The 11,507-nt window shown below is 51.2% G+C and overlaps 1 protein-coding gene across 1 annotated transcript; it reads right to left on the minus strand.

Annotated features, from left to right (window-relative positions):
* Nucleotides 1-127: 127 nt before the first annotated feature.
* On the minus strand, nucleotides 128-8,335 carry LOC128724515 (uncharacterized). The gene is made up of 3 exons (XM_053818240.1): nucleotides 8,331-8,335; nucleotides 885-1,493; nucleotides 128-800 (listed from the first exon to the last, which is right to left on the minus strand). The coding sequence occupies exons 1-3, from the start codon at nucleotides 8,333-8,335 to the stop codon at nucleotides 443-445; spliced, it is 972 nt and encodes a 323-aa protein (XP_053674215.1). The 3' UTR covers nucleotides 128-442.
* Nucleotides 8,336-11,507: the final 3,172 nt, after the last annotated feature.

The raw sequence follows: 11,507 nt of genomic DNA on the forward strand, positions 1-11,507 counted from the left end.
AAACACTCCCACTCGCTACTTCAAGCTCAAGTGGCTGGGTGGGTGGGGGTTGATGGGACGAAACGAAGGATGGGAAAAAAAATGGATTGCTCCTAACACGACAGAGGCCACGAAGGAAACCCTCGCGTTTGTACATAAGAAAGATTTTACTGCTGTTACTTCCCATCACCGCCACACCGGCGACACTTCACGCTCGCACTCTCCTCGCGATTCCACGCTTAAGATAATCGATTAAAAAAAAAACATTGGGTTTAAAAACGAAAAACGCAGCTTACAAACCTACTTCAACACCACCGACCGACCACCAAAAGGTCCCACAAAAGGTGTCGGCTCTGCTGGCCATCTCCAACAACACATGGCCAGTGACGAGTCAACTGGCCACTAGAGAGAGAGAGAAAGAGTGAGCTGCTCGTCCTTACACCCCCACAGGGCGAACGACGCTTCACTTCCGCTCGTAGCTATCGTACTCCGGTTCGTCCTCATAGCGTGGTGTCGTCGAAGGCAGATAAGCCGATGGTTGAACCGCAGGTCGACGTTGTTGCAGCGAGATGTTGATCTCATCCGGCGAACGGTACACGCTGTGGGTCGGTTGCGGAGACGACGGCAACCTGTAGGTGGACGGTGTCGTCGCGTACACCGGCTGCTTGCGGATCGTCTGCTGTTGCGGCTGGTGATGGTACGTCTGCTGCTTCACCGGTTGCTGTGGTTGATGGCGTTCCTCGTGCTGGCGCAGGACACGCTCCTCATCGTAGTGACGCTCGTCCACGTAGAAATTCTCCGGATAGTAACGCTCCGAGTACCTACAGCAGGAGGTTACGGGCAAGTTTAGCACACCTTTACTAGCTGTTGGAACCCTCCACACCCTCCACGTTGACGGTACCTACCTGAGCGTAACGTTCGGTTTGGTCATGTGCTCCTCCATGTTGATCGGCTTGTAAAGGTAGTCGTTCACAAAGTGATACTTTGACGACTGCTCGCAGATGTTATCCCCCGACGGTGGCATACAAATCAGGTGCACCTGATGGAACGTGAAACCCTCGGGGCAGATCCACGAGTGCTTCTGGTTCTCCTGGCAGTAGTGGAACACCTCGCAACCGAGCGTTTCATCCGCGTAATAGCCGGTCGTGCGCCCCGTACACTGGAACTGCGACTTTTCCAGCAGCAACGTCAACCGATCGGGTTCCTCTTCCTGTTCCAGCTCTTCGCTCGAGTACGATGGCTTTTTGAAGGCTTTCTTTAGGTTGCTGTTGCCCTGCTGCTGCTGGCGGCCCGGGCTGTAGGACGCCACCGGTCGATCATCTTCCTCCTCCTCCGAGCTGCTGCTGCTGTACTGGTTCGAGTAGGCTCGGGCACGATACGGCACGTTGTTGGCCGCTGCTGGCACCGTGTCGGAGGACGTCGAGGATGCAACCGGCGCGGCCGGTTGCTGCTTGTACTGCTGGCCGGATACTACACACAGCAGCAGTACACCGCAGCACAGCTGAAGCGTTAATCTGTTTGAGCGCGGAAAACGAGGGAAAAGCGGAAAAATCGTTGAAAAAAAAAACCGCGCAATTAGTCGCAGCTCCAGGAGCCACTGGTTGATTACAAGCACGTGAAATCGCGCATTAAAAAACCATCGGAACCATCGGTTGGCTGTAGATGCGCGTCGCGATGCGGCAAGACAATGGGCCAATTAGGTTGCGGGAAAAATCTGCAAATTACACCCACGCACGCCAAGAGAGCCCTTCACGCGCATCGTGCGTGCAATCGAAGGCAGACCAACCTGTCGCTCGTACGAGGGCGCGTACTTTCGCTTTCGTGCCTCAATGACGGGGGTCATAACCTTTGTGCGCCTGGAAGCCTGGTGAGATGAGAATTTTTTCTTTCGCCCCACAATTCACAGCCCCAGTTTTGTGAGACTCTCGCGATTGCTCACTCACAAGTTCGACGGCCCTTTCAGGATCGGGGATCTGCGCTTGTCAATTGTCTTACCATTTCGCACGCTGATCAATCAGTGTGTGTGCGTGTGTGTGTGTGTGTGAAAAATAAGATCATCCACCCGTTGGTAAGCCAACCTCCTGCCCAGGGAATCCGGTTCCATCGCGTGCCTTTTGGGGCACTTGTGTCATTTGTTTTTCGCGCGCTCGAGGGGGTGGCTTTTTTTTTTGTATGTCTCCCCCCTCGCCTTTTGCTCACTAAATGGCAATCAACCGCGCAATGTGATGAGAAGCAGCAGAAGCATTACAAGCAAAAATGAAAAGAAGCCCACTCGTCTGTCTGGCGCACGAGAACACGTGGGTGCGTGAAGGTAAAACCCGACCCGACCCGGTTACGCAACGAACCACGCGTGACGATGTCGTGTGCCCTTTTCGGACCGTGCGGAGTGAGTGCGAGCTTCATCGAGGGAAATTGTCCTACTCCTGGGGCAAACGGCAACGCACACACTAATGGCTGGCTGAGGTGTCCATTACCCATCGGAACGAGGGCATCGGTGGGATTACGAACCGAAAGAAAAAAAAAACTGCCACCAAATTGGTGGCTTTTATCTCACGCGGGTGTCCCTTTAAAGTCGGCAAGCGTGGGGGTTAAAAGGGGGATAGGACAGAACTGTTATTAAAATCGAGATGTTTTTTTTTTATTATATCATCGATCAAACAACCCGTGCACGAGCGAGCTGGTATTTAGAGTGACAACAGCTTTCGTCGACAGGTTTTGCTCTCGTGTGTGGTGGGAAATTTGAGACGTTTGAACATTTTGAAAAACCCCCCCCCCCCCGCCCTCTTTCAGCAGGGTGTGGATGAAGGTTGCTAAACCAGCGAACGGATGGGGGTTTCTTTTGCTTCTACACCTGCACGATCGCAATCGCAACAATGCTGCTTCCGTCTTATCAAAATCAGACGCACTCTTCCCATGCCAAAAATCGCACCCTCATAAAACCATAAACGCCTCGCAGCAGTAGGCCATGGGCGCGCGTGAGATGATCCCCGGACGGGAGATTTGGACGCGCGGATGGGAGGCAATCGAGCGAAATGTTGCTTTGATCGATTCGTGCGGGTTTGCAACATCAACCAAATGGAAAAAAAAACGCCAGCTTTTCTGAGCTCGAAATTGCCGCGCGTTCTCACGCATCAGCTGCAAGAGGTGCTTTAAAACCCGCTGAGGTAATTTCGATCGCAAGCAAGATCTCCATCGTCCATGGCTGCAGTAAAACGACAATCACACGCTGCTTCGACAGTGTCGTACCGTTCATCGTGAGTGTGTGTGCGTGTGTGTTGTAATTGCAAATGGGAAAAAAACCCCTCCCTAAAGCCACCCACCTAAAGAGGTCAGCCACTTAGAGAAGGTTCTCAGAGCCCTTCCATCGCTTCCGTCCCGAACCGTTCGCAAAGCAGCCTCCAAAAAACGCATCTCCACCGTTTTCCGTTTAAGCCGGGAAAACCGAGCGGATGCAGAATAAACAATCGCTCAAGGCCAATGCAGCTGCACATGCAACAAAGCTGCATTCCGAGCTGGTACAGGTGCACCTGCTATTGTTGTGCACCGCCACACGCTGAATTAGCACCGATTACCGATGGGATGGGGGTGGTTGGTTGAAAAACAAAAACGCTGGCTTGGAAAACTTTTCCACTGCATCAAACTGCTGACGGATCGCGGGGTGGTTTGTCTTTTGCACACACTTTCCACAACCAATGTCGAAGGAAAAGAGAGTTGTTTCCAAAGTTTCCACGGCGCCCGCTCAGGTTTACGGTTGATTGAATTCCCCTGCGTACCCACGCGTCGGAGAAAAGCGTCAAATCTCGCAAGCTAATCGAGTAGGCTCGATTGGCTTTCACTCGCAATCGTCACCATGGTTACCGGCTCGTTAGCGTTTTCGGCGGGGAGATTTTTCTCGGCCTTTTTCCCTGGGCTGCTTTCGACAAAAACCCGTCCGGCGCAATTTACGCCGTAATGTAATTGCCGGAACGAGCGGTAAAATGAACGAGCAGTTGAACGAACGCCTGAACGAAGGCTTCCCAAAAATGCGTCGATTCGCAAACCGCGACCAAACGTGTGGTCAGTCACATTTTCTTCCGGCTTCCGCTTATGCAAGCCCCCAATTGATTGATCGAACGGCCGTCGACGTGGTGGGGTTCTTATTTCGAGTGGAAATCCTTTTTTTTTTTCGGTTGTATTTCTTTTCATGTTGATTATTCGACAGTCGAAAAGAAGGAGAGAAGAAATATAAAGCCCCCACCTTTATGTGCACTTCCCGGACGGGGTGCATTTTAATAAAAAAAAAATCGTGTCTCTCACGGGCAGGGAAAACAATCTCTTCCGTTTCGCCTCGAGCCCGTCTCGTTCGAAACGAGCTGCATTTGGAAGAAAAAGAAACAAACACACAAACACACAGAAAAAAGCACACCTTACCCCCTGAAGAAAAAAGCACAAAGTGAGAGGCCCCAAATGACGAATGTTTTCCGCCTCATTATGACACTTTAGGGGTGGCTTTTCTTTTTTTTCTTGGCTTCATTTCTTTTTCCCCTTTTTGTACCCGCTCGTGAAGCGCAATACGAACCGGATGCGTCATTTTCGGATCACGGACCAATTTCCCACCCCCCCCCCCCCGATGCACTGTTGCATATGCCCTCTTTATGGGCGCTCATGTCACGTGTGTGTGTGTAATTTGGCCCCCTTTTTCCCGGTTTGACTTACGCCCGCGCGAGTTCACGATTCGTGTGCAGTTTTTTTTTTGTTACGCTCTTCTTCCACGCCACTTGGGTTTTGGGAAATGCATTTTCTCTTTCGAAATTCGTGCCCAACGCAGGTCAGAAAGCAGGGGTGTTTTTTTTAAAGCTCAACCCAACCATCTGTCGGTTTCGATGTGCGGCGATGGGGGATAGGGGGTTTTTAAATACCTCCTAACGGTTGCACGATCTGTCTCTCAGCCTAACGCCATCGCGAGCTCTGCCAATGACACTAATGACGCTCCGGCAGCTGGCAAACCGCATAGGTGGCAAATTAATGTACCGACCTAAACGTTTTGCGCAAAATTTCGCTTCGGCCCTCGGCGGTGTTCGACTTCTCGCCGCGAAAGAAAGGTGGCTTCAATCCCAAAACCCCCCACATCAATCCTTCGATTTACCTAGCCCTAGTGACTAGGTGTCTTTGTATAGGTCGTTGAGGAAGGCGAATGGCGTTCTTGCGTTGATTTCACGCCTCATGGGGGCCTCACATTTTAAAAGCCCAATAGCACGATGTAACAAACTCTCAGACGCATGAAGCAGACACCCTTTCAAGGACGTGAGAGGACTTTCTTCCACGGGGCATCCAAACCAGCAGCAGCAGCAGCAGCAGGAGGATCTTATCTAACGACCCTCGTCTGCAACAGGTTCTGACAAAACCAGGCCTGCTTACGGCATGTTTTTCCACCCGCCACATCAAACCCGGCCGCTCATTAATCACGCCACGAGTGATCTTTTACGAATTGCGGCTGCTGCTGGTGTGTGGCATTCGGTTACGGTCATTTATCAACGATTTGCAGCCACACAGAAAAAAAAACCCAGCACTTCACGTCCAGTGGCGTTGTTGCACGAGTGCTCTTTCACCTTCCTTCCAGCTGGGGACTGGACGATCAGCCCAGGGGTGATGAATTTGGGAGCTTCTGCAGGCTGTGCCACAGCCTGAAGGGAAGGGCCTTCATCTTGCGTGGGAATTTCGTCCGTTCGGATCAACACGAGAGAAAACCAGCTGGTCAGTTGTGAAGGGGGGGTTTTTCCATTCGCGTTTTGGAGCGCGTCAGCGTTGCGAAATCGCTTCTCCATCAATGCAGGGGGAGAGGGAAGTAAGAGCGAACCTGATGGGATGGGTGATGTCCAGCAGACCAGACCTCTTGTGCCCTATGCGGTGCAGACTCTCAAAAGGGGTTTTTTTTTTGGTCCATTTGTTTTTTCTCCCTCACCTCACAGGTCCCCAAATTGGGCGTACAAGAATCAAACGGGGTCCAGCGGGTTCAGGTGAAATTCGTGAAATGTGTCTGCCCGGAAAACGGGGAAGCGCGTCGGTTTTTGGCCCCAGATTTAATTCCCCCTCCAATTGGTCCTAAGAAACGTACGGGAAAACCGATCGCATTGAGTTACGTAAACCCCATGAACGCCGTACGATCGCGACCGCGTTCGATCGCGGTTATTTATGGCCACCAATGGAACCGGGAATCGGGAACCGGTGGTGAAAGAATCCAAGAGAGACCCCTGTTTTTTATTCCTGCGAGAGCAAAAAGGCGGCTTGTTTGGCGAACAAGCGCACCAAAAGGAAAAAAAAAGCGAACACAACATCATCCTCCCCAAACAAGGCGCTGGGGAGGAAAGAAAAATAAAAAGCATAACGGCCTATAAATAACGATCATCTTGTCGCCTTTTTGCACTCTTGACGCACACACACACACACGTGCGATCAGATGACTACGCAAAAGCGAGTGCATCGTGTTTTGCTCCCGACAAAACAAGACTCTCTGGCTCTCGGTAGAAAGTGATCATCGAGAGCCTGATCGTGCGGTGAAAAGTCGCCCTTTCCCAAGCAAGCAGGCGAACGAAGGCGAAGAAAATGCAACACAAAACGGCGAACAACGTGGAACAGGATTTTTCTCGTCCATTTTTTGTCGTTGTTTTTTTTTTTGTTGCCCAAACCCCCCCCCCCGGGGCGCCCAGGCGAGCGGGTCCCAGGTCCCAGGCTGTTAGATAAGTGAACCGGGTTCGATCGGTGGACGAGCGTTTCGAAGCTAGTTTTTATTTTTCTCCAAGTCTCCCGCCAAAAGGAGTTGTGTGGTTAGCTGGCTCGCGCAATCACACATCGATCGGGTTGCGTATGAGATGCGTGTGTGTGTGTGGGGGGGTGTTTTATTATTAACCTCTTTCCGAATCCTGTCCCCCGCCCTAGATGGGGTTCTGAACCGAGACAGCCGGTTCGACCATCCATCGGTCAGTCGGTCAGTAGTCAGGCTCAACTCTTTCTCTCTGGGCTCAGGGGGGTTTTCTTTCCCATCCATTTTATGTCTCTCGGGCATGTCCTCGGGCAGGTGTGACGCAATGCACGAAATGGCGTACCCGCGATTGTCCGGGCTCTAATGAGCGGTTTGATAGGCTGTGATTTTTTTGTTTTTTTTTTTGCTTCTATGCTTTCAACACCGCTAATGCGTGGTGAGGAAGGTTAATTTGATGACCGCAATAAATTAGCGTAAATGACGGCAAATCGATCGAATTTATCGAGCTGCCAAAGGCTGGCAAAGCAAAGGTCCACCGGTGTTCTAGTGATGGTGTGTTTGTGAGAAAAAGCTCTCCACTGGAGGCTTTCGTTCGGCTAAGGGTAGCTCCCGAACTAACCTCAACAAAAAGAGGGGTTTTATCGCTCGTTTGGGCCTAAATTTGGCAATCCAACCCAACGGTAAAGGTGACGAAAAGCGCGCGAATTCCCCAACCGCGTCGCAGTGCCCTGAGGGCTTGTTTGGGATTTTTTTAGCGCGCGCCGAAAAGATGCCCTCGAGCGTAATCTGATATAGGTGTTCGGACGCACGCGAAACGACGCGAATCATTGAAAGCGCCCCCAACCTCCCAGCAGACTCAACGGGGATCATGGCGACATTTGCATCGTAGCTAGCTGCAAGCCATCCCGGGGCACCCCACGTTTACCGCTTTGTTTTATGTTGATTTATGCTGTCACAAACCAACCCACCCCCCAAGGGAGGCACTTTTGATGCTTAAGCGCGCCAAAAGCCAAAAGGGTAGAAGAGAAGGAAGACAACAACAACAACACAAAAAATTGCTTAAGAAATCGGAACAACATTCCCAACCCCGTGGCCCAGTCCCGCAGGGCGTGATGTCGTCAATCGTCGATCGAGCTTTCCAACCAGGGGGTAGTTTCAGTACTTCACCCTTTTGAGGGGGCTTTTTTCTTTTTTTTTTGGAGGGCGGGTCGACCCATGTATGTCGAAATTTTGTGCGCATTGTGTCGATCATGATGAAAGGACCCGGCCCGGGTACTTTTCATCCTTCGAGCCAACATCGACTGATATGTCACCCACCCCTAAAAGGGGGGTGGTTCGATCCGGGCCAACGTCGTGACGGAATTGGCGTCGAAATTGGCCAAAAGGGACACACACACACACACACACACACAGAGCCAGCCCCTCCGAGAGGGTGGGTTTCGCAAGGTGCGCTGATTTCGCTGCTCGCTTAAACAACCAACCAATAATTGCAGCCCTTAGCTGGGGGTTAGAATGAAACCCACCACCCCCCACCGGGGGTGGGGGTGTTGGGTGATAATGCACCAAAACTCCCGACACCCCGAACGATCACGGTTTATCATGCGATTCTTACCTCATTTTCACTAAGCGGTTTGGGGGGTTTTTTTTCTTCTCTCTCTCTCGAAACGTTCGAAATTGGGCTGGCAACACGGCGACGCCTCACAGCACCTCAGCACCTGTTCTGTTCGGAGGAAGGAAGAGGGAAAAGAAACGAAAAGAAAAACCAGATCACTTTCACTGAAACTCCTTCCTTTTGGAATGTCTTCACTGCCCTTTCGGCCTGCTAGTTCTCGTGAAAATGCGTACTTTTGTGTGGAAGTGTACGCGTGCCTGTGAGTGTATGTGGCGCTCTATCACCCAAAGATCACCCTGCGATCACCCTACGATCACCCTCTTACGCCTTCGACGACGGTACGTTGCAAACTGATGCCCTCGAGTGGTTGCAAACTTCCGAACGAAACCTTCAGCCGAGTGTTGTTTCGATATTTCCCACTTTCCCTGCTTTCTTGCCGAGAGAACGAAACCAAACGTGCGGGCGAGAGAAAGAGAAAGAGAGAGAGGATAGAGCGTGTGTGAGAGAAAGCAAACCCGCGATCGTTCGTTTTGGTTCACATCAAACGCGGATGCCTTGCGATCGGTCGAATGGTGGTGAATTTTCGCGATACCGCAAGCACCGCAGGCCGATGGATGCAGAAGAGGGCCTTTGGAGGTCTCTCTCGTGGGTCGGTTGTTATATGTCGTTCAAGGGGGTGGCACGTGGTTTGCGGGGGAGGGGGGAACGCCGCTGCACTTTCCTTTCTGCTCGTTAATTGTTATGCTTTCGATTATAATCGCATATTATGATGCCCGGGGTGGAAAGTCGCTCTTTGCGCGCAGCAACACACGATCAGAGACCTCTTCTGACGACGGCGAGTTTGATGCTTCGAAAAGCTGTTCAAACCTGGCCGTTTGTGTGGGGGAAAAAGCCATGATCAAAGGGTGTGATCCTAACGAACGAACGATTTTTTTGGGTCCTATTTCACGAGGGTTCTTGAAACAATTTCCTAGCTGGGGCTCCAGGGCGTAATTTTTCACTCAAAAGCGCTCCAAAGATCACTTTAATTCGTTCTTTTTTTGAATGTTCCGAATGTTTCGATGCACATTTAATCACTTATCACTAATTCCCCTACACCTACACCAGTCCGGAGCGATTACACACTAAATAATTTCGCTAAAAACAAACACCTTCTTGTGGTTTTCGTTGTGGTTGGAGCTGGATGAAGAAAACCTGCTGCAGAGTGTTAATGCCTTCGGCTGCTGCTGCTGCCTTTGCCGCTTGCTTTATGATCGACGCCGTACGCGCAAGTGTTCTGCCGGTGCGGACGAATTTTATGTTTTATATGCCCACCCTCCCCACCGGCGGCACCACCGGCACGCCGATCATTTGCCGCCCCCACCACCGAAACAACGGTAAGGGAAGGGTGGGGGGGAGAGGGCGAGTAAAAAAAGGAAGGAATAAAAAGAATAAGCGGCGGCATCCCACAACCGAACAAACGACAACGACGACGACGACGACGACGATGGAGCTTGGAACGGTGCAATTTAACGCTGAAATGCTGCACGTTCCATCGAGGGCGATCATTGCGTGGAGAGCGAGAGAAGAAGAGAGAAAGAGAGAGAGAGAGAACCCCCTAAAGGACCGTTGGAAAGAAAGGGAAAGCGAGTTTTTCGTGGCGGCCGAGCCAGCGAGCGAGCGACAGCAAGACGAACAAAAAAAATATATAAACCCCAAGAAGATAAAGAGCATAACGTATCGAGTGCAAACAAAAGCGAGAAAGAGCGAGAGAGTTGAATCGTGGGGGCATGCTTTTTGGGGGAATTATCTTCAAAACCGTTCCGATTCCATTTCGCGAATCCCTGGACGCGGGCTCAGTTTGGCGTTTTTGAGCGTGAAATATTTCCAACCCATCGATCAATTGGCTGTTTTTTTTGTTTTGCGTCTTTCAATTGCTAAAATAAATCAAACAAAAAAACAAACAAACACACCGAAAGCAGATGATTGCAAGCCTCCGTAAAAGGACGCGTGTTATTTTGTGGGGGGGGGGGACATTTTTGCAATTTTCGTGCCGCGCCACAATTCAAATTAAGATTCTGCTCCCCCACGTAGGGTGGCGTTCCAATTTCGCCTTCGATTTATGCTGCTCGCGCCCCTTTATGCCCGGCAGCTTTAAACCGATCGTTAATTAAGGGCTAACGAAATGGGGCAAATGATGGCGGAGGTTCGTTCGTAAAAGCAAAGAAAAAAAAAGGACAAAAACGAAAACACTAACTAAAACACACATTATTATGCCCGATGGGATCGCGTTGTTTCGCGGGCCCATTTCTTTTCACCCGCCAGCTGCCCATTTCATCTTAATCCAATTGAAACCGAAAGCGAACACACGCGCGTTACCGACCGGCGGTGGGTGGAAAGCTCCACCCTCCTGTGGAAAGCGCCAGCTCGAGTTTGGTTGGAAGGGGGCCGTGAAAATGGTAATGCCGTTAAAGAAAAGTTAATAAACGGAACGAAGGGAGGCTTCCCCCGAAAACTGTACGACGTCCGGAGACTTTTTCGCGCATGATGCTGCTTCGGAAATTGCCCCAGTATCGTTCGCGTGCGTGTGTTTGTGTGTGTTTTGAGTTTTTTTTTCAATTTGGAATTCCGCTAGCCATTCCGTTGCGTGCAGCGATGGGGGGGCGAATGCCCACAACGGTATTATATGGGCACAGCAAAAAGGGGGGCTCATCGCGCTTGTTCGCCCCCAAGTGGGGGGCAGGCAAATTTGTATCTATTTTCGCTTTTCATTCGGTTTTTGGGTGTTTCGATTTTCCAACCACCTGGCTGCAGGCGCAGAGCGCGTAAGGGCGGGTTGCAAAAACAAATCCACCGCACCGAACGCTTTCTTCGCGGACGCATCTCACGCGTACTCAACCGTGGAAATCGTGCGTGAAAAGCTGTGGCGTGTGATTGTGCACGCACTTCGATGCACCACGCTGCACCCGGCGTAGAATCGAAGGCTCGATTGCACCGAATTGCATGATCGAACTGGGAGCTGGGCTGTAAATCAGCAACCAAGCCTCAAAACGCAGCAAACAGCACGCAGAAACGACCACGCGCAAACGCCAACAACGGAATGCACTTGTAATGATATTCATAGGCAGCCCTTTTCGAGCCCGGCGCGCCCTTAAACGCAAAGCGCGCGAATCTTTTGCGGCATTTGCGTGGGGAGGC

The sequence above is a fragment of the Anopheles nili genome, chromosome 3, assembly GCF_943737925.1.
Source record: "Anopheles nili chromosome 3, idAnoNiliSN_F5_01, whole genome shotgun sequence".
Lineage (NCBI taxonomy): Eukaryota > Metazoa > Arthropoda > Insecta > Diptera > Culicidae > Anopheles > Anopheles nili.